Here is a 23743-nt window from a genome sequence, read left to right as displayed (position 1 = left end):
CACAGGGCTCCAGCGAGTCGGCACTGACCACTTGAGTGTAAAAACTGAACACCCCCAGGCAGAGCTGTGAAGTTACTCAGTCACACTACAGCTGCCACCCTCAGGCCTTCAGGGAGCATAGCTGGAGTAGAAGCACAGGCCTGCACAAACCTCCAGGGAGCCTGGAGGAGAGGGGAGGTCAAGAGGCAGAGTCACGGAGTGGACAAACAAGCCGTGCATGGGAAAACAGCAGCCCAGCCCGCGGAAGGACCACTCGTTGTGACACACAGCTCCATTTTTTCACAATCAAGTGGGCATTGTTTTGGAGAACACAAATGTCTGCAGCTAATCCATCCAATCATCATAAAGATATCATCATGGACGAGTCCTGCTGGTCTAGAGACAGACTGATTGTCCATCACACCACCCACTGAACTAGATGGGCTCAAAAGCACACATGATATGTTAGCAAACTAGGCTTTATATGGAGTCTGTGGCTGTGGGCAGCAGCACTACTGCTTCCAGTCATGGTGAGTCGGCTCAGCTGTCAAAGCACATCCTCATTATTGGATTTATGGAAAATGTACGACCGCAAGCAGCCCACCTGCTCCTCCTTATGAGAGGGCTACATCCACAGACATGCGGAGCCAACGTTAGGCCACAGCATACAGGAGAGATTTCTTTTTTTCTTGGCACAGAACATGAGTCTGTCACTGATAAGTGTGTTTCAGATGATGGTACCAGAAATGAAATGTAGTTTTACAATGCTAATCATTCTTTAATAGTAATCATATTTTGGATTCCAATTGATGATTCTACTCATTAATCAATCATTTCTCAGTTTACTGTCTCGGCTAGTGAAATGAAACAGTGACAGAGCTCCAACAAAGGGAATTTACCTTAAGAAACCATCAGAATTTGGACTGTAAAGCAGACTAAAGGCAAAACAGTCAAAAGCTGAATTTGTGGGATGTACAGTGAATCCTGTTGAACGTTATCAAGAGACTGATATGTGTTTGTTGATTGCAAAGAACTGATTGCAATCAAATATTTATTATGTTTACTTTTAATTTGTCTGATTCACTGTGGACTTTCTTAAACTTCAGAAAGCCATTAAAAAACACTACTCTATTGTGTTTTGATTTGATGTTGAAACAATAATTAAATATTTAACAAGAGTATACCAGCCTGTTTCTGATGTTCTATTAGAAGTCTTACAATCCATAAGAAGATATATCCGTGCTTATAAGTGCCATAAACTATGTTAGTGAAGTTTGACAGGATCTTAACAGACTCTTATGGTCTAACTGGATTTGGTGTGGAACAATCCACCAGGTGTAAAACATATTTTGAGCCTTTTTTTGTTTCTGTGTGTTTTTAAAGATATTAAGCGGAGCTGCCTTCTACTCATCCTGTGAGTCCCACTTGTTATGGTGCTAACCCAGATATTTACACACACACACACACACACACACACACACACACACACACACACACACACACACACACACACACTTAAACAAATTCTTTCCCTCTCTTTCTCTCCTCAGACTCGAGGTACGGTAAGCTGCCATCTTATCAGTGTTCAGCAGAGCACCAGGAATCCAGTCGGTCACAAGTAATGTCGCGCTTTGATATCACTTCATACACGACTGTTCAAATGCTCAAACGTCTGAAAAGGTCAAACAGTCGGAGGTTTCCCATTCTGCTAGTTTATCTGTTATTGAAGCAATGCAGACAATTGACCAGCATGTGTGCGAAACATGCACATACTGTATAAACAGCAGAACAATTTCATAAGAAATATATGATCAAATAAGTTTTGCAATGAAAAAGAAAATTTTTGTATTTCTATATTTTTTTATTGATTGATTTCTACATTTATTTTCTTCCAGGTTGAATAATTTACTCTATATCGATATATTTAATTATTTGTATTATTCATTTATTTATTCATGTATTTATTTATACATTTTTACATTTTTGTATTTATACATTGAAGTGTTAATTAGGTAGTCAGGATTCCAGGAGTCTGAAGCCAGATTTGTTATCACAGTGGGATCATCAGATCGACAACTTCTGTCTTGAGCTGGCACATTCACTGTTTTTGAATATTTTTCTAACTTGGCTTTTGGTTTTATTTATGAAAAATCTTTGGGCGTCCAATTATGACACAAGCATGGACCGTTTTGAAGTGGTGTTAATCAGAGCTGCTTTGCGTCACAGTCTAACATTGCTCTGTCCTTTGGGTCTCAAGTTTCATTACAAACCAGCACCAGAATTTTACGCCTCTCACCCTCTTTGTATTGGAAAGTGTTGATTTGCACTTTGTATATGGGCCTCAGAGAGCTCTCCATCAGACAAGGGGGAATGTGCTGGATTCAGTGCTTTGCAAATGGATCCATTTATGACACTCTGCCAATGCTTAATTAATGCCAACACAAAAAGACACATCTCCCCAGGTGGGGAACGGTGGAAAGAAGAGTGCCACTGGGGGCGGGTTTAATTTTTGACAGCTGACACTTCAACGATATTATATTCCACAAAATGTCAGGCAACCTGTTGATTTACAGGAAAGTCTCTTTATTTAGACTTGTGTCGATTGAGCCCAAATCGTATTACTTCCTCCTCAATGATGGATGCTTTAATGACTTGGAAATGATTTGGACTTGGTGGTAAGGTATTTTTGGGATCCTGTAAGCTCTCGAATTGAGAAGATTGAGAAACGTCAAATAAGGACTCGACTGTTATGGCAGCTGTGGAATGCAAATTAAATTCTGATTGTCAGTTTGGATTGGAGGGTTATGAGATTATTCTGTTTGTCTAAGAGCCCCCGAGGCCATGGCACTGGACCTGACATAGACCGAAGTACTGGCACGCTCACAGGGGAGAGCCCGATTCTCTTGGAACGATGTGCTTGAAGAATTAGCAATGAGCTGCACTGTAACACAAATTCTCTCGGAAGTCAGAATACAAATATGATGATTACCAGTATAAATATATATATATATATACTATAAAGTGTTTAATTCTTCGTCTGATAAAGTCAATACTTCAACTTTATCACACTATTTCTGGTGCTGTTATGAAATAACAGACACTAACTGTGACCTAACATTTAAAGACCATTTATTCCAAAGAGTTTAATAATAACACACATATATATGGCAGTTTTTCATTATAAAATTTCCAAAGCAGTATTAAGTTGAGTTGAAGTGCATGCCGGGGGTAGGTGAGGATGATGTGCCCTTGACATGGATTCTGAAATAGCATCACAGTATAAATAATCTAAAGATGCTGTGTAATACTTCAACTAGTGATGAATGAAAGGGCAGAAATAGTAAAAATATATTCCTGAGCAACAGTAAAATAATGTCATCAACACAAATCTCTTGCTGTGGTGACTGATAAATTGTCACATATATGAAATTATGCCATAAACACATGGTGAAATAAACGGACTAGGGACAGAAATTATATGCTCCACCATTCCTTTCTTATGTGTGGACAGATAGAAAAAAATAAGAGAGAACCATCAATTTACTATAAATCTGCACAAGTCTTTAGTTTTGTTAATGGTAAAACTAGGAAATGGTTTTTGGGAAAAATAATTTAATACGTTTAAGTATTTTGTTGTTTCATGGATAATTTTTGTATCTTGCTGACATCATCATAACATGTACGACAATGTGAGTTCTTCTACATCTGAAGTTTTTCTCTTTCATTACAGTTTTGAAAATTGATGCCGTTCTTTCAAAACACTATCATCCACTGTTGCATGCCTTTATTTTTGAGACCAGGACGTTTTACATACATACACAAATACATACCTAAGTATATATTTTCTCATAAATGGAGGCTTTAACATGCTCTGTGGAAAATTGTAAATTGAGTGAGGAATGTATTCTACTTTGAAGCCAGGATAAGAATAGCTTTTTTCTACATGATCTACAGTTTATATTCATTTGGAGTTTTCCTGAGAATAATTCTATCTGACTGATGGGGTCAGACAGATGAAAAAAAAAGTGAACAAATCTAAGTTTGAGAATTACTGACACAAAGGTAATATGGGGAAAAGAAGCATAATGTTTCGCTACAAAATACAGACGATATTAAAGTATGTATAATAAAACATATCCCCCCAATGTCCTCCAGCTAAAAGAGTACAATAAATTATTATATTGGTTACAAATAAATGGGTTAATCACGTGCTATAATGCTTTTGCTGTTTGAGCAGAAAAGTTAATAGTCAAGATATAGAGAGGTTCCCAGATGTGAGATGTAAAAGGAGGAGAAACGTTAGAGGCAGACTTAGATGAGAAGAAACGTAAACATACTGTGACATAGATATATATATATAATGTGACTGCAGAGGTTAATTCAGTGGATAACCACCCCCCTGGTGCAGCTCTATCCTCTCTGATACCAAACGTGCACAGCTATGAGGTTTTCCATTACCGCAGTGCCGGCAGGTTCACAGGTGAAATAGACCTTGAGTGTGGTGCATGGAGATGTTGCAGTGACTCAGTTCACTCAGTAAGTTGCAGTTCAGAGACTGTTTGCGTTATTCACTTAACCTGAAACTTTCATCAGTGCTGGGAGAGAGCACAAGTTACTGCCCCTGCGAGCTAGTGATGCACAGTTTACCCTGCCACATACAAATGATGCGTCAATACACCTGAACCGCAACAACAATTAGGTTGAGGGAATGTTTTTCTGTATAAATGATGCTGGACACTACATTTACTTACAGCTGCAGAGCCAACAGCAGGTGGAAGGGTGGACAACAGGTAAACAAAACCAACAGCAGAGATGCATCAAGTCTTGAGTTACTGTGAACTTTTTTCTGATTAACACCAGATCACAAACTTTCCCAAATGTAAACGAAGGGCAGGTGTGTAAAACAACAATTAACAGGTTTAATAAGGCTTTAGGCACTACCATGGATACTATCCTGCAAATACCTAAAACAAATGTGTTCACTGTGAACATTCTTTTACCAAATATGTAAAATAACAACTTGGTAACTCAACCGTAACTCATTCATTTATATGTAAACCTCCCTCATTTGTACAGCATTACTTTTTGACATTAACCATTAATTAAATAAATAAATAATAATGACCAAACACAATGATAAAATCCCTGGAAGAGAGAAAACTCAGAGAATGTAAACACTGGGACTGCAAAACACGAATGAAGGTGAATCCAAATAAAACTCAACGAGGCAAAAATATGTTTTAAAAAGAGTTAGCTATAGTCCATCCTATACTCATAGCACTGCCTTTTCCACAGCTGAGACCTTGGGATGACGATCGGTCTCAGTTAGTTGGACCTTAGGGGCGGAACATTGCTGAGGCAGGTCAGACGTTCAGAAATTTGTCCGGGAGGAAACGACACGCAAAGATCTGAACACAAACAAGAGAGAACTATAAGAAGGACTACAGAGAAACAAGCTTATGAACGAGTCAAGTTGCTCCCACTGACCTGCTCATTCTTGTATAGGGAATTTCTGCATTTGGGTAATGTTTAATGAAAGAACAGACATGTATCTAGAGGAATGTGTGAACAGATGGTTTTCTGTGAGTTAACTCAAGGTTTATGAGTGTTGCTCAGGGAACTTAAATGTTTATGGCTTCCTCACACCTTGAGTCTCTCTGGGCAAATGGTTCAGTGCAGGGGTCACTCAAGGCGTCTGAGCAGATGGACCCAGGGGTCTTTGTTTTGTAAATAGGGCCAGGATGTGCCCCACCCTATTCGAAGAACAAAGACGGTAATGCATATCTTCTGCTCCTCAGTGGGAGGGGCTATGCGTTATAAGAACACAGCACTCAGCAGTGTTCTTTGCTCACTGTCCATGACACACCAGGTGATGTGTAGGTGAGTCCATCTTCAGATTTAGAATAGAACTTACCAAAAGACAACTGTATCACTTTGTGCTTGATTTGACAGAAATACCCATGACATTCTCAGTACAGGTGCTTCATCTTCATTATTATTGCCATTTTGTCCAAAGGTGAGGAGATAATTCAAGCCAAGCCAAAACTGAAACTGTCATTAGAAATTTCTGCTCCTTTATACAAACATTCACATTAAAAAAAAACAATTTAAATGGACCTTAATTTACTGCACATCCCAGAACGCTCAAGACTTTTTAATCTGCGGTCTTCTTCTGTTGGCCTCTCTCTCTTTCTCTACAACGATGTGGAAATCTCACTTAATTACAAGCCACCGACGGAGATTATACCGAGACAATTCTCCTGAGATCTGCTCTCTGAGTGTCCTCCAAAACACGAGGACCCCACAGCGCCTTTCTCACGCTACATGTGCGCTTTTTGAGTGTGTGTGTTTCTGTGTTTCTGTGGAGAGATGAAATAAACAGTGATCTCCCAGAAAATCCGCACACACGTACACACGTACACACACACTCTTATCATCTTGGCCTCTAGTCAGTATTGTGTAAATCTCACTTGATGGACTATGGGCCCAATTGTGAGTGTGTGTGTGCATGTGTGTTTGTGTGTGTGCGAGAGAAAGAGAGAGAGAGAGAGAGAGAGAGAGAGAGAGAGAGAGAGAGAGAGCTTATTTCTGACTAAATGAACAACTGGGGGATACTCATCCAAATTCTTTCAGGCATAATCTCGTATTTACATCCGGTACACTTCTTTTTGATGATTTAATCACTTCCTCTCTAATTAGAATCCATGCCTCCTACAAACACAGTCATGATGCCGTGGCTCACTTTCTACTCAGCTCAGAAATTCATTCCTCAAAGACCCTCGGGCTTCCAAATGTTTCTGTCATTTGACACTGTTCACCCTAATGTGAGCCTAATATCATCCCAGTTTTTCTTTCTGCCGTCCACATTAAAAAAGCTGCTCACACTCTTGTTGTCCCTGATAAATGGTTAATGATGTTTGCCACAATCGGTTGCACCAGTATGAAAAGTAAATAAACTTTTGTCCACCACTGCTGAACTGGCCCTCAGTTTAAATGTCAGCTTTGCAACAAGAAAGCTGTAATGAAAGTTTCTCTCCGTCTGACATCTTTCTCTGACATTTTGAACATCTTTCTGTACAAATAAATTCTTACAATCCGTGTATAGACTTTACATTGTGTATATTATTTCACATTTGTATATATTCCCATGTATTTATATTGCATTTTTTACAGATACTTACTTACTTTGCTGCTATAACAAAGGACAGTTCTTACCTCATGTTATCTAACGCTTGTCAGCTTCTGAAATGTAGCTGCAGTAGCGGTTTGACAAAATAAAAACAATACTGTGATAAAGCATCTTTCTTTCAGGGTTATGGACTCTTTCATTTGCTGATGCTTTGTTTTCACCCCTCTCCATCCCAAACTGGAGACAGGATGCCCTTTCACTCTGCGCCCCTGCTCATTCTCCTGCCTGCTGGCCAATCACTTATTTAACCAAACCACAATCTTTTCACACAAGAGAGTGCTGATGTGCCTTTTACAGACATGGCTGATAGGGTAGGTATACCTCATTGAAATACTGCTCCACTCCTCCTGGAGAGTAGGGAAATTAAATTCAAACTCTTTTGTCATGCATAATTGCAGACTTCCATAAAAGGTCAAAGGGTTGCCACAAAATAAAACCACGAAGCTGTGAAAAGAGCTGAATTCTTGTTTATTCTGCAAATGTCCTCTAAAATGTCCCTGATTAAATGATTGGTACCCTTCACTCCTTTAATTAGCATTCAGCCTATTCATTGAAATGTAGTCGTCTTTGTGATGTTTTGAATTATTGTGTGCACCTCACTGAACATGGATATGAGAAAGATAAGAGGAGACATTGTTTCAGGAGATGAGGGAGACTATTGTTGAGTCAAGAGTAAAGGTAAAGACCAGCTACACCTTCTGGTTCTATAGTTGGATGTATCTTTCGTGATGAACCAGCAGGGGTTCTATGGCATTCCAGGTGTTTAATCATCAGACACCCTCACTCTGGCTACCCAGCCGGGATCTACCAGTACCAAATTAGTGTCCAACTGATGCACTAATCCATGGAGACCCCCTCTGGATCCACAGCCATCATCCGGCTCTTCAGCTGCCTCCAGGATGTTTTTGCTTGCTCTTCTGCCCTAAAGTCCCCAAGGAGTTTGAAAGTTCACAGTAATGAGTCACCAGCAAAGCCCCGGCACCAAACTTCCACTTGCTACCCACAGTGGGCTCTCCACCAATTGTTCCAACTCTCTATAACAAGATCTGCATAAGTAATTAGCCCTTCTGTCGCCCCCTGAGCTTCTTCTCGGGGTTGAAGGGGCTAAGGGCCAAATATTCAGAGAACCCAGGGAACTGTAGGTTCCAGTAAGACCACTTCATTTGTAGATGTTAACAGCATGTCTTGGTAGACACATATGGTTAAAGACCCAAGAAGATCCACACTTCTGAAAGAGAAGGATAAAAAGATCAGAGCAGAAATTGATTATCTGCCCCGCTCTGGGAGAATCTTCTTTGGACAGATTGAACAAAATTAGAGCTTTTTGGTAAATGGAATGAAGCTTTCAATGAAAAGAACAACATCAGTACTTGGAGGAGGCTCAGTTACATCTATGCTTTGCTGTTTCTGTCCCCGGGTGTCTTCAATCTATGAAGTTGCCACCACCACAGTGTAATTTTCAGATTATTGGTATTTGAATGTAATTTCCTGGCAGACATGGTCGGATAATGAAAAGGGAAAATTGAGAGAAACAAAAAACCCAAATATATTTGAAAAGTTGATTTGTCCAGTGACAGTGGAAAAACAATACATTACTGAATTAGAAGAATTGTTCACTTCAGACTTTTACATATTGTCGGTTATCATTGCTGATCATCTGCAACCAGGCAGGAATCAGTGTGAGGCCGGGAGAGAAATGTTCTCCCTCTGTGCCACTCAGCTGATCTGTCTGACAGATGATCGACACTGATTTACATTTAACATTTCAAATCTGCACTTGTGCATTGTTGCAGGTCGGGCTGCTATGAAAACAGCAGCTTGACATTTTGCACGTTATTTTGGATAGTTTGGTTATTCAGGGTAGCGTGTTCCTCTTAGAAACATATTTGAAAATACAGAGCTTCTGTATTTTCTAGAATTTTAAACTCTAATTGAGGCAGATTCCCTGCCAACAATCATAGTCTGGCTCCCAGTGACACTTCTGCTACAGCAGCCAGCTTCAGTAATAGAAACCAAACACCCTGATCCACCTGAAGGTCCTCAAACTGATTTAGACTGTAACAGGATTGCAATAAAAAAATATCAGCATGGTAAAAGAGTAGCTGAGCAGCTGAGCTGGAGGTGTGTAGTGTGGTCAGTGTGATGGCATGAGGGTCAAACAGCAGCGCAAACTGTGTGTTGGAAACTTGACTGTAACAAGCATTGAGGCTCAAAGTCTTTGTGATCATGTGCACAGAGCAAAAACAAGTGCTAAGTGTTGTTCCTCTTTAAAATGCGTTCGCTATTCAACGTCAAGGCAGGATTTTTTACTCAGAGGGATTTGAATGTTGTCGTGAGAATATAGGTTAAATCCCAGGACAGCTCCAGAATTGCTCAGGGTTACTTAAAACATTTTCAGATATGAATGTCTAGACCAAGGTTCATGTCTTTATGTCACTTTGTTTACATTCTATCTCTAAGTTTTGCTTTCACATTTTAATTTAGATAGCGGACTAAAGACTTTTGTACGTCTGGTCATCATCATGTGATCTATCTATACCTGAAGTTAATTGGTTTATAGACGGGCATGCAGCTCATGACGCGTGTTGTCAAATTGACGATTTGCATTTTGCTTTTGCAAGCCCTTAGGGACTTTGTGTTTTTATTCTGGTGCAAGATGACAGATAACACAAATCCAGACAAGCACAAAGTCATTAACCATAATGAGACAACAATTGTGTGGCTGCTCAGTAATTCGTTGTTGGGAGGAGAGAGGGGGGAGAGTAAATGTCCCTGAGCCTTCAAACATCTGTGCTTTCAGAAACTCTGATCACTGACAGCCATGTCTGATTACACCTGAAGGCCACAAAGTGACGCTGGACTTACAACCTCCGGAGTAGCTGTGCTGCGTCGTCATGAATGATTCAGTTAATGAATAATATTCTCAATTTAGGGGAAAGCAATGAACCAATACATCTTTTAACAACGGGCGAACAGTCATATTTTAAAACATTTCTCCTCAGTCCTTATTACCTTTTTGATTCTGAGGATTTTTACAGAGAATGATTTCCACTCTCCTACCGTCACAGCTCATTGGTTAAGAGTGGCAGGTGTGAGAGGCCATGGCTGTTACATGATTGGAGGTGTTCCACTTACCTGCCTGTGAGATTAGAGCTCACAGGTGTCGACACAATGAGGTTCAAGCTCTGAAGAAATATGTAAAAAACAGAGTGATGAAAACATTCCCTATAAAATGACCTCCCTTGTGAAAAACCCAATCAAATCAATTAGCATGATTGCTTGTTTTCTTTTTGTCTGGTCACCATATCTACGTAAAATACAAAATAAACTCTCTATGATACCCATTAATTCCTCTTTTAGAAAAGTGTCTACATGCTTGTCTAAAAGTGACACAGTGACAAGAAATCCCATTATGTTGGCGCGGTTGCCAAGCATTACATCCCCTAGAGTAGTGGTTCTCAAATGGGGGTACGCGTACCCCTGGGGGTACTTGAAGGTACTCCAGGGGGTACGTGAGATTTTTTTGAAATATATTTAAAATTAGCATCCATTCAAAAATCCTGTAAAAATTGTTATTTATTAAATATTCAATAAAATATAATTGTAAGTTCATGAATTGAATTTTATATTCAGTAGGCTATTCAATTTCATTATCCTAAAAACCCAGAGTACCCCCATACCGATGGTTTGACCCAACCTCGCACACGCCACCTGTCATCGCGTGTCAACTCGAGTCGGGGTTGAAGCGCAGCAGCAGTGCCGCTGAAACACGGAGGGACAAGTGCCAAAGAAGGCGAAACCAGAGCCGGCAAAATTCCTTCAGTATTCACAAGAAGGTTGAAACTCTGACTGATGTTTTCAGGTTTATTTAAAACTTCCCTAAACAGCACTGTGAGGGCTTGTGTCTCTTCGGAGCGTCGCTAAAACATCACACTGTTCCGTTGTGAAGTTACAGATTCATAACAGGAAGTCCGCGTCTCCACCGGAACACTTTCAAAATAAAAGCATGTAATACAAAAACGGAAATGAAATTGTCTGACCTTAAAGCGAGCAAATATTTCACAATAAAGACGCTTCAACAATATTAACAATAACATATATTTGGTTATTTACACTTTGTGTTTTTTCTGTGGGGTGAGATTAGCGAACAGTGGCACGAAGCCAGCACATCTTCAGCGGTATATCCAGACAAAACATGAAAGTCATGTTGGTAAGCCACCTGAGGTTTTTGAAGAGGAAACTTTCTGAATTCAGGTCATCTCAAGACACGTTGCGAAAAGCCTCTCCAAAGCAAATTGAAACAAGCTACCTGTCACTTATCAGGAAAAACTCCTGGAGTGTGATCTGACCGTGGCCTCCAGGTGAAGTTTGCCACATCCACACTCACTTAGTTTTGGGTGTGTAAAGCAGGAACACCCTGACCTGGGACAGAAAGATTTGGAGCAACTACTACCCTTTGCCTGCACATATTTATGTGAGGCCTCCTTCTCTGCAAGTGTGACTGTGATCAAAGCAAAGAAACAGACTGTGCCTGGAGAAGAGCTTGATCACAGCAGTTGCTTCCCTGCCACCAAGGCTGACAAAGATCCTCAGTGAAGCATAAGTACAAGTTTCTCACTAAAATGTAAATGGAAAAGCACTCACTCAGTTCAATGCAACAATGTTATCACCAGTGTTGACAGTTTGTAAATTTAGGATCAGTATTCTTTTTGATACTTAAAGAAGAAATTTGTACTTTTATTTAAAATTAAGGTAATGATTTTCTTGTTTCTGAAGAAGTGTTTATCTATAATTAAGTTCATGAGTTCAGTTTGAGAACATATCTTTATTATGATCCCAAAAGGTCACTTTCAATTGATAATAATTTTTATGTGCACTAATCTATATTTATAATTGAGATAATTATTTAGTTATATAAGTCTTTAGTTATTTTTATAGCATTTTATTTCCAAATAGGTAAAGAGAGACCACTACAAATGAGCAATGTTATGGACATTGACGGAGTTTTAAATTTGAAAGCGTCTAGTTACAAGGTTTACTATAATCAGACACTAATGGCACAGCACTGTGTATTACACCTTTCTTTCAACCAAAAATGCTTTGTGCTGGTAAGGGGGTACTCGGCTGAATTTTTTTTTCAAAGGGGGTACATCACCGAAAAAAGGTTGAGAACCACTGCCCTAGAGGGCAGTGCAGAGTCGAGTGTTCCTGACAAAAAACAAACATGGTGACGGTTGAGGAGTTTGGGATCATTTACTCCGGCTGTCACAAGTTTGAATTCATTTGACGTGACTCATCTAATTTCAATATATGAGCCTGCAGAGTTGTTGTTGTTGAAGAGGAAGGCAATTGCAGTCGTGCACTAGAGAGTTTGGACAGCCATCCGTTTCGTAGACATAAACATTGAGCATAAATTACCACCTGCAGGGCTCAAAGCTAAACATTGAACTAATGTTTAAATAATTGATTGGTATTGTTTCATTTACTGACAGCTGTGCTGTGAATTTCTCTTAAAATCACAGTCCAAGCTTTCAGTTAAAAAAAAAAGTTTCAACAACAAATTCCCCCTCATGGGAAATCACCGCTCTTTTCTGTTTGTCCCTTCGAGCAGTTTTCCTTTATCTGCTGTGTAACATTTACAATAACAAACACACTTATTATCCATTCTAACCTCGGCCTACAGAGGAAGAACAAAGCCCTTGCGGTTGCTGTGTTCGGGCCTCTGAGTGCTCACGCAGGTCGATTCACATAACCTCAGTTATGTGCACAAAGGAATTCAACAGCGATGTTTTTCTTCCTCTCATATAGAGGCTTGTGTTCGCTGCTCTGAGCGGCTTGTTTGTGTCTGTTTGGCTTCATGAGATTTGAAATCTCACCAAAGATGATACATGTTTTTTTCAATTTGTCATTGAGAGCTGGTGGGTAGTGAGTGTCCATTACATCATAGGCGATAATGATAATACTAATAATATCAATAATAATCTGTTTATTTTTATAGCACTTTTCAGGTTCTAAATGTTTTCACGGAAAGAAACTAGAGAAGCAGAGCACATGCGTCTGCCGAGGCCAAACAGTCCCCTTTTGAAACCACATTTAAATTCAGTCAATGCAGATTTTTTTGGGCAAAGCTCCATATATATTGCACACACTTATAAATATCCTGAAAATCCTGAGCCTAATTTCATTAATCCTTGAATTATTCTCTGAGAAATCAATGTAAATGTTGACAAATGCCAAAGTGAAACTAAATTCCTGGATCAGCCCCCTTATCTGGATCTTCACCAAACTTCAAGGCTTCATTCGTGACTCGTGCACTTGCGCCCTCGTCCATAAAGCTGTTACCGTCCACACAGACAGTTTGGCCTTAAATGTTGTATTGCTCGTACCTGCAAGTGAAATGCAGTTCTCTTTTTCAGGCATATTCAATTTATAATATGCTAACGGTCCACAGTTTCGGGGCTGTAAGAGCAAAGGCCTGTCTACGCTCAGTCACCACCCGGGATCTTGGAATCCATACATCTTCATCCGTGCAGCTAAAGACAATTACACATGACTGAAAGGTTTATTTGTCTCTTTCATTTCAAGAACCAGCATCCTCTTAACTTAAATTTGGTTATTTCATTGCATTACATTTCATTGTAGACCCTGGTAGAATGACATTAAAGAGATGAAGAATATCAGGCTCCAAGATCGAAACCGGAGAGGAGGAATTCCCCGTTGGATTCTTTCGTATACTGTGGCACTGACGGACTCCATCTGCTTCATAAGTCATGACAGGTAATTGACATTGCAGAGTTAACTCCAGTGTGTGTGGGTGAGGTGAACGCTTGTATAATTTGTCAGAGTTACACTTAAGTGGTAAAGACAAATCAGTCAGAGTGTAACTAAAAATAGCTCGGGTCATTCATTGAAATTCCACATGGCAAGACGCCAGCCTTAATGGACACACTGAGGCTGCATTTCATTTCTGCATCAGAAAGAATAATGAAACAGCACTTTGTATAATCACTCATCCTCTGTCAGAGAAGCGGAGGGATGAAAAAAACAATAAACTTGTAATTTCCTCAGTGTTCCTCCTAAATAATGAGATGTTTCAAAAAAGACTTGTGATTGCAGCTGAACTGGGATTGAATCTTTCATCAAAGAGCACGAGGAGGCCGTGTTGGGCGACCGGAGATGAAAGCGTCAACCGTTTGCAGAAAGTGGAGGTTTGCTGCACAAATAAACACAAAACAAAATTGTTTTTCTATTCTTAGAAAACAGTTCAGACACCAGCTCTGCAGAACACAACTGCAGAGACGGAGGAAAAGAGGTGTTACTGTTCGACTGTGAAATAGTAGTTTTTCTCCTCTTTTCTTTGTTCCTTCAAAGAGAGACAAGTTGCAGGAGTGGTTGTAATGGTCACTTTGGACTTTTAGAGTTTCCCCTTTGCCCAGTGTTGTTTTAGTTTCTAAGTTCTTTCAGTCCGCCCCTTGAGGAAGATAACACACTGAGCACAGGCAGAGCTGTCCGAGAAGTTGCATTCAACCAGTCCCCTTAAGTACGGACTGAATTAATGTAAATTGCTACAAGGTAAAGGTATATTCCCACAAGAATTGTTTTTTCTATATGCTCTGTAACATAGGCAACATTCCTACTTATCATACCAATCATCCATTTTTGAAATTGAATTTTTTCAGAACAAAATGATCTCTGTCCAGACAAGTATTATAGCTCCAATGTAAATCACATTGAATCAGGCTGTCTACTCTGCTGTTGGTTGATTGGTGATTTATTTTATTGACTGTTGAGAAAAGCAAATGCAAGTGACTGTGCTTTGCTTTTAAAATTTCAGTTTTTGCTCATCTAGACTACAAAACAGCCCCAGATTAGAATTTACAAACCTCTCAGTTATATGAAAACTCAAGAGTAATCTGGACAGCATCTTTATTTGTAATTTGATAAGATTCCTACTAACAGACTAAAGATGGTAATTTTTACCAGGATGTTGCAAGACAGATAATTGTCTTTGGGGGCTGTGAGTTCCTTTAAATCCTAAAATATACCTCAGTGTTTGCTGTGAATCAATGACTCAAATCTGTGAATCAAAGCTATACAAAGTTAATCATAATTTCAAAAAATCTGCTGGTTGTCTCGTTGCTCAAACAAACTTCCACTTAATATTTACCACAACATTTCAAACATTTCTTCTTCTTTCAACATAATGGGAGTAATTTTCTTTCCTCACTGACGTTTGACTTATTGTTTCATACTGTGAAGCTTTGTGATATTTTTACTCTGATACCACAATAAGCTGCAGTGGATATCAGCGGTCCCTCGGCACTTCTGCTGCTTCAGGTGATCTTTAAATAAATGATGTGAAAGTATGGATTTATATTCCATGAACTCCCTCTGCTGTAGGAGCAGACTTTTATCCCAACCACCATTACAATGCAAACTCCACAACACCTTGTCTTGGAACATGTTAGATATAGTTAGATGTATTTAGATATTCAAACATACAGGACATGTCCGAAGTACATGTTTGATGTATACTTTTGTCAGCCAGTTTCACAATGTTAAAGAAAGTGAAAGTCCTTAATTTAATCTGCTCTAAAAGTAAATGTTCTCTACCTTGGCCCCAGCCTTTCACCAAGTTTTAATAAAATCAGTTCAGAAGTTTAATTCTGCTAATGAGATCGTAGAGTGAACATAAAGATGGACGATGTGTTTCTTCTACTAAACAAGTCAGACTTCCAAACCAAACTTACCAGAAAAACAAACACTTTGGCATTCAAAATACAACTGAAATGACAGAACACAATAATTGAGAAAAAATTATTTAATCTGGACTTTGACTTTTAAGTTTGGTCCATGTCCTGTCCAATAATATGGAGGAGGCCGGCTTTATGACTTATACTGCAGCCAGCCACCAGGTGGTGATAGAGATGCTTTGGCTTCACCGTCCATCTTTATAAACATTGCAATGAAAACATAACGTCAGTGGTGGAGGTGATGAACAGAAAAGTTTGACACAATTTGCTGCAGGTGATCACAATGTGGAGTAAAGTCCAGATTTCAGCTTTGACTTTGACACACAAAGAAACTAATTTCCCCATTTATCCATCAGGATTCTCCTGATTTGACACCTTTGCTCGTCACAGCTCTCCCGTGTTGGCCAGGACGGAACTCATTTCTGTTTTTGAAGTGTCACTCTCTTTCACCTTGTCTGAGTGTGTGCATCATCAGCTCCCGCTTCACTCCAGGGAATAACGAATGCCACCATCTTTTATGTTCATATGTCTGAAAAGTCTATTTGATCGTCCTCAGACCAACAGTCTTTTGCTGATCTTTGTCTTTTCATGTCCATTCATTTCCGGTGCCGGTTGGGAGCAGAAGCAACACAACGCACAGGTGTTACACCTGGTGAGACGCAGGAGGGGCCAGGCCCGGAGTCACCCCACAGTGCCCAGAACCTCCAAGTGTTGCAAACTAATCCCTCAAGCACCAAGTCTGACAGGAGGCGGATAAAATGGCCTGCAGCTAGCATGACCTCACTCTGGAAAAAGTTCGATGACGATGTCGACCAAATTCTGGAGGCAATGGCGAAAGGAGAGGCCGACAGGAAGCTACGAGCTATGACTACAATCATTGTCAGCATCGCAGCTGAGCGGTTTGGCGAGGAGGAGAAGAAAAGCTCCGGAACGTCTTACTCAAAGAATCAAAGAGCTGTAAGGATCCACAACATCAGGCAGGAGATGAAAGCGCTGAAATCCCAGTACAAGGCGGCAGGACAAGAGGATCGCATTGGCCTGGCCCAGCTAATGTGCATCCTTCGGAAAAACATCAGAGTTCTCCGCCGGGCTGAGTGGCATCGGAGGCGGCGGTGCGAGAGGGCACGTAAACGTGCTGCTTTCATCGCTAACCCCTTCAAGTTCACTAAGGATTTGCTGGGGCAGAAGCGCAGTGGCAAACTGGCCTCCTCGCAGGAAGACATAGACCAACATCTGAAGCAGACGTACAGCGACCCAGTAAGAGAGCAGGAGTTGGGAGAGTGTAACAACCTCATAGAACCCCCTGAACCAGAAGTGCAGTTTGACATGTCGGAGCTGCAGCTAAAGGAAGTCAGGGAGGTTGTCTGCAAAGCTAGGGCAAGCTCTGCACCAGGACCGAGTGGCACTTCATACAAAGTGTACAAGAACTGTCCCAAACTCCTGCTGCGTCTGTGGAGAATCCTGCGAGTCTTCTGGAGAAGAGGGAGGATCCCTGAACAATGGAGAGTGGCTGAAGGGGTATGGATCCCGAAGGAGGAAAACTCCACTCAGCTAGACCAGTTCCGCATCATCTCCCTGCTGTGTGTTGAGGCAAAGATTTTCTTCAGTGCGGTTTCCAAACGGCTGTGTACCTACCTGGCAAAGAACACCTACATCGATACATCTGTCCAGAAAGGCGGCATTCCAGGAATGTCAGGATGTGTGGAGCATACTGGTGTGGTGACACAGCTCATTCGGGAGGCCAGAGAGAACAAGGGCAACCTGTCAGTGTTGTGGCTTGACCTGGCAAATGCATTCGGTTCCATTCCACACAAGCTGGTTCAGCTCACCTTGAGAAAACATCATGTACCCAGCAGGTGTAGAGACCTCATCGCTGATTATTACAGCAATTTCAGGATGAGGGTCTCTTCAGGAGCAATAACATCCAGTTGGCACAAGGTGGAGATCGGTATCATCACAGGGTGTACTATCTCTGTGACATTGTTCTCCCTAGCCATGAACATGCTCACTAAGTCTGCTGAGCCAGAGTGCAGAGGGCCCCGCACGAATTCCGGACAACGGCAACCACCCATCAGGGCATTCATGGATGACCTCACAGTCATGACGGAATCGGTCCCAGGCTGCCGGTGGATTCTGAGGGGACTTGAAAAGCTGGTGGAGTGGGCCCGGATGCGTTTCAAACCCGCCAAATCCAGATCAATGGTGCTGAGGAAAGGGAAGGTGGAGGACAAGTTCCGGTTTAACATCACAGGCACAGCCATTCCAACTATCACAGAGAAGCCAGTCAAGAGCTTGGGCAAGGTTTTTGACTGCTCTCTGAGAGACACAACATCTATCCAGTCAACCTGCACTGAGTTGGATGGCTGGCTGAAATCCGTGGACAAGTCAGGCCTACCTGGGAAGTTTAAAGCCTGGGTCTACCAACATGGCATTCTTCCCAGGATCCTGTGGCCCCTCCTTGTCTATGCGGTCCCTATCTCAACAGTTGAGACCTTGGAGAGGAAAGTCAGCAAACACCTCCGGAGATGGCTTGGATTACCAAGGAGCCTGAGCAGCATTGCACTCTACGGGAACACCAACAAACTGCGACTGCCTTTCAAATCCTTGGAGGAGGAATTCAAGGTAACTAGAGCCAGAGAAGTGGTTCAGTACAGGGACTCAAGTGATCCGAAGGTGGCTAAAGCAGGGATCCAAGTGAGGACTGGCAGGAAATGGAGGGCAGAGGATGCGGTTCAAGAGGCAGATGCAAGGCTGCGTCACAGGAGCCTGGTGGGAGTGGTCACACGAAGTCGAGCAGGGCTAGGATCCTTTCCAACTCCCCAAATGAACACCAGGGGGAAGGAAAGGCGACGACTTGTTCAGGAGGAGGTGAGAGCAGCAGTGGAGGAGACGAGAACCTGCAAGGCAGTGGGAATGAAGCAACAGGGAGCTTGGACGAGGTGGGAGAATGCGGTTGAAAGGAAAGTGACCTGGGCTGAGCTTTGGAAAGCCGAGCCTCACCGCATCAAATTCCTCATCCAGGCAGTGTATGACGTGCTTCCAAGCCCGTCAAATCTGCACATATGGGGCATAGCAGAGACACCAGCATGCCCACTGTGTTCCAAGCGAGGAACCCTGGAACACATCCTCAGTTGCTGTACAAGGGCACTTGGAGATGGTCGGTACAGGTGGAGGCATGACCAAGTCCTCAAGACCATTGCTGAAGCCATCAGCGCAGGACTGGCGTGGGCAAAGCAATTCCGACCCTCCAAGATAACCATCGCCTTTGTCAGAGCTGGGGACAAGCCAACTCCTGCCAGAAGAACATCATCTGCAGGCATCCTGACGTCTGCAAGAGACTGGCAGTTGTTGGTGGACCTTGAACATCAGCTGAAGTTCCCCAGCCATATTGCAGTCACCACCCTGCGACCAGACATTGTCCTTGTGTCTGAATCCACCAAGCAAGCAGTGCTGCTGGAGCTGACAGTCCCGTGGGAAGATCGCTTGGAAGAAGCCTTTGAGAGGAAGCTCTCCAAGTACGCAGGACTGGTCAGTGACTGCCAGCAGGCTGGCTGGAGAGCAAGGTGTTTCCCTGTGGAGGTTGGATGCAGAGGATTTGCAGCCCGTTCCTTGGCCAGAGCCTTCAGTAGTTTAGGCATCGAGGGTGAGAGAAAGAGGAGAGCCATCCGCAGTACCACCGATGCGGCAGAGAGAGCCTCAAGATGGCTGTGGCTCAAAAGAGGGGAGCCATGGAGTCATGGTAGCTAGCTAGTCATCTGGACACAAGCTGGGGTCTGATCAGCCCCGGCTGGGTCACCTGGAGGAGGGCGTATGATGTTGAAAGACCCGAAACGTCCAATGATTCCAGGAACATCACTGAAGATGTGTCCAGATTAGGCATCAGTAGATGTATGTATACAGTAATACCCTGAGTGATCAGTGACAGCCAGGAAAGACTGGATGACAACCATGAAGAGTGTGGTGACTACTGGAGAGGCAGTGACAGCCCGGAGAGACGGCAACCGGGGCAGAACGGGTCAGCAACCCAATCTGCATCCTCTGAGAGGAGGAACCCAACCAAGCTACGATGAACTTAATGAAAAAATACCCCCAGGGGTGCCCGAGAGGGGGGGAGGATGAGCACCCCAGTCGGTCGGATACAACGGTAACAGACCCAGGCAACGGACAAACGACTATGAGCAAGCAGTGTACATGCGGTAAAATCTGCAAGAACATCCATGGCTTAAAGATCCACCAAGCGAGGATGAAGTGCCGGTTGGGAGCAGAAGCAACACAACGCACAGGTGTTACACCTGGTGAGACGCAGGAGGGGCCAGGCCCGGAGTCACCCCACAGTGCCCAGAACCTCCAAGTGTTGCAAACTAATCCCTCAAGCACCAAGTCTGACAGGAGGCGGATAAAATGGCCTGCAGCTAGCATGACCTCACTCTGGAAAAAGTTCGATGACGATGTCGACCAAATTCTGGAGGCAATGGCGAAAGGAGAGGCCGACAGGAAGCTACGAGCTATGACTACAATCATTGTCAGCATCGCAGCTGAGCGGTTTGGCGAGGAGGAGAAGAAAAGCTCCGGAACGTCTTACTCAAAGAATCAAAGAGCTGTAAGGATCCACAACATCAGGCAGGAGATGAAAGCGCTGAAATCCCAGTACAAGGCGGCAGGACAAGAGGATCGCATTGGCCTGGCCCAGCTAATGTGCATCCTTCGGAAAAACATCAGAGTTCTCCGCCGGGCTGAGTGGCATCGGAGGCGGCGGTGCGAGAGGGCACGTAAACGTGCTGCTTTCATCGCTAACCCCTTCAAGTTCACTAAGGATTTGCTGGGGCAGAAGCGCAGTGGCAAACTGGCCTCCTCGCAGGAAGACATAGACCAACATCTGAAGCAGACGTACAGCGACCCAGTAAGAGAGCAGGAGTTGGGAGAGTGTAACAACCTCATAGAACCCCCTGAACCAGAAGTGCAGTTTGACATGTCGGAGCTGCAGCTAAAGGAAGTCAGGGAGGTTGTCTGCAAAGCTAGGGCAAGCTCTGCACCAGGACCGAGTGGCACTTCATACAAAGTGTACAAGAACTGTCCCAAACTCCTGCTGCGTCTGTGGAGAATCCTGCGAGTCTTCTGGAGAAGAGGGAGGATCCCTGAACAATGGAGAGTGGCTGAAGGGGTATGGATCCCGAAGGAGGAAAACTCCACTCAGCTAGACCAGTTCCGCATCATCTCCCTGCTGTGTGTTGAGGCAAAGATTTTCTTCAGTGCGGTTTCCAAACGGCTGTGTACCTACCTGGCAAAGAACACCTACATCGATACATCTGTCCAGAAAGGCGGCATTCCAGGAATGTCAGGATGTGTGGAGCATACTGGTGTGGTGACACAGCTCATTCGGGAGGCCAGAGAGAACAAGGGCAACCTGTCAGTGTTGTGGCTTGACCTGGCAAATGCATTCGGTTCCATTCCACACAAGCTGGTTCAGCTCACCTTGAGAAAACATCATGTACCCAGCAGGTGTAGAGACCTCATCGCTGATTATTACAGCAATTTCAGGATGAGGGTCTCTTCAGGAGCAATAACATCCAGTTGGCACAAGGTGGAGATCGGTATCATCACAGGGTGTACTATCTCTGTGACATTGTTCTCCCTAGCCATGAACATGCTCACTAAGTCTGCTGAGCCAGAGTGCAGAGGGCCCCGCACGAATTCCGGACAACGGCAACCACCCATCAGGGCATTCATGGATGACCTCACAGTCATGACGGAATCGGTCCCAGGCTGCCGGTGGATTCTGAGGGGACTTGAAAAGCTGGTGGAGTGGGCCCGGATGCGTTTCAAACCCGCCAAATCCAGATCAATGGTGCTGAGGAAAGGGAAGGTGGAGGACAAGTTCCGGTTTAACATCACAGGCACAGCCATTCCAACTATCACAGAGAAGCCAGTCAAGAGCTTGGGCAAGGTTTTTGACTGCTCTCTGAGAGACACAACATCTATCCAGTCAACCTGCACTGAGTTGGATGGCTGGCTGAAATCCGTGGACAAGTCAGGCCTACCTGGGAAGTTTAAAGCCTGGGTCTACCAACATGGCATTCTTCCCAGGATCCTGTGGCCCCTCCTTGTCTATGCGGTCCCTATCTCAACAGTTGAGACCTTGGAGAGGAAAGTCAGCAAACACCTCCGGAGATGGCTTGGATTACCAAGGAGCCTGAGCAGCATTGCACTCTACGGGAACACCAACAAACTGCGACTGCCTTTCAAATCCTTGGAGGAGGAATTCAAGGTAACTAGAGCCAGAGAAGTGGTTCAGTACAGGGACTCAAGTGATCCGAAGGTGGCTAAAGCAGGGATCCAAGTGAGGACTGGCAGGAAATGGAGGGCAGAGGATGCGGTTCAAGAGGCAGATGCAAGGCTGCGTCACAGGAGCCTGGTGGGAGTGGTCACACGAAGTCGAGCAGGGCTAGGATCCTTTCCAACTCCCCAAATGAACACCAGGGGGAAGGAAAGGCGACGACTTGTTCAGGAGGAGGTGAGAGCAGCAGTGGAGGAGACGAGAACCTGCAAGGCAGTGGGAATGAAGCAACAGGGAGCTTGGACGAGGTGGGAGAATGCGGTTGAAAGGAAAGTGACCTGGGCTGAGCTTTGGAAAGCCGAGCCTCACCGCATCAAATTCCTCATCCAGGCAGTGTATGACGTGCTTCCAAGCCCGTCAAATCTGCACATATGGGGCATAGCAGAGACACCAGCATGCCCACTGTGTTCCAAGCGAGGAACCCTGGAACACATCCTCAGTTGCTGTACAAGGGCACTTGGAGATGGTCGGTACAGGTGGAGGCATGACCAAGTCCTCAAGACCATTGCTGAAGCCATCAGCGCAGGACTGGCGTGGGCAAAGCAATTCCGACCCTCCAAGATAACCATCGCCTTTGTCAGAGCTGGGGACAAGCCAACTCCTGCCAGAAGAACATCATCTGCAGGCATCCTGACGTCTGCAAGAGACTGGCAGTTGTTGGTGGACCTTGAACATCAGCTGAAGTTCCCCAGCCATATTGCAGTCACCACCCTGCGACCAGACATTGTCCTTGTGTCTGAATCCACCAAGCAAGCAGTGCTGCTGGAGCTGACAGTCCCGTGGGAAGATCGCTTGGAAGAAGCCTTTGAGAGGAAGCTCTCCAAGTACGCAGGACTGGTCAGTGACTGCCAGCAGGCTGGCTGGAGAGCAAGGTGTTTCCCTGTGGAGGTTGGATGCAGAGGATTTGCAGCCCGTTCCTTGGCCAGAGCCTTCAGTAGTTTAGGCATCGAGGGTGAGAGAAAGAGGAGAGCCATCCGCAGTACCACCGATGCGGCAGAGAGAGCCTCAAGATGGCTGTGGCTCAAAAGAGGGGAGCCATGGAGTCATGGTAGCTAGCTAGTCATCTGGACACAAGCTGGGGTCTGATCAGCCCCGGCTGGGTCACCTGGAGGAGGGCGTATGATGTTGAAAGACCCGAAACGTCCAATGATTCCAGGAACATCACTGAAGATGTGTCCAGATTAGGCATCAGTAGATGTATGTATACAGCAAGACAGATAATTGTCTTTGGGGGCTGTGAGTTCCTTTAAATCCTAAAATATACCTCAGTGTTTGCTGTGAATCAATGACTCAAATCTGTGAATCAAAGCTATACAAAGTTAATCATAATTTCAAAAAATCTGCTGGTTGTCTCGTTGCTCAAACAAACTTCCACTTAATATTTACCACAACATTTCAAACATTTCTTCTTCTTTCAACATAATGGGAGTAATTTTCTTTCCTCACTGACGTTTGACTTATTGTTTCATACTGTGAAGCTTTGTGATA

At 43.5% G+C, this 23743-nt stretch overlaps 2 protein-coding genes across 2 annotated transcripts; both read left to right on the top strand.

Moving 5' to 3' along the window:
* The first annotated feature begins 16629 nt into the window (after positions 1–16629).
* LOC133015738 (uncharacterized) lies at positions 16630–19793 on the top strand. The gene has a single exon (XM_061083009.1). The coding sequence runs from the start codon at positions 16696–16698 to the stop codon at positions 19666–19668; it is 2973 nt and encodes a 990-aa protein (XP_060938992.1). The 5' UTR covers positions 16630–16695; the 3' UTR covers positions 19669–19793.
* Positions 19794–20272: 479 nt separating this feature from the next.
* Positions 20273–23436, top strand: LOC133015729 (uncharacterized). The gene has a single exon (XM_061082998.1). It carries the CDS (start codon positions 20339–20341, stop codon positions 23309–23311), a length of 2973 nt encoding a protein of 990 aa, XP_060938981.1. The 5' UTR covers positions 20273–20338; the 3' UTR covers positions 23312–23436.
* The last annotated feature ends 307 nt before the right edge of the window (positions 23437–23743 follow it).

This window comes from Limanda limanda, chromosome 2, assembly GCF_963576545.1.
Source record: "Limanda limanda chromosome 2, fLimLim1.1, whole genome shotgun sequence".
NCBI classification, from domain to species: domain Eukaryota; kingdom Metazoa; phylum Chordata; class Actinopteri; order Pleuronectiformes; family Pleuronectidae; genus Limanda; species Limanda limanda.
The sequence above is the reverse complement of the archived record's forward strand: the minus strand, read 5'-3'. Positions and strand labels throughout refer to the sequence as shown.

What these genes read in the sequence shown, in the direction of transcription:
- LOC133015738 (XM_061083009.1), top strand. Translation starts at nt 16,696, where the DNA reads ATGACCTCACTCTGGAAAAAGTTCGATGACGATGTCGACCAAATTCTG.
- LOC133015729 (XM_061082998.1), top strand. Translation starts at nt 20,339, where the DNA reads ATGACCTCACTCTGGAAAAAGTTCGATGACGATGTCGACCAAATTCTG.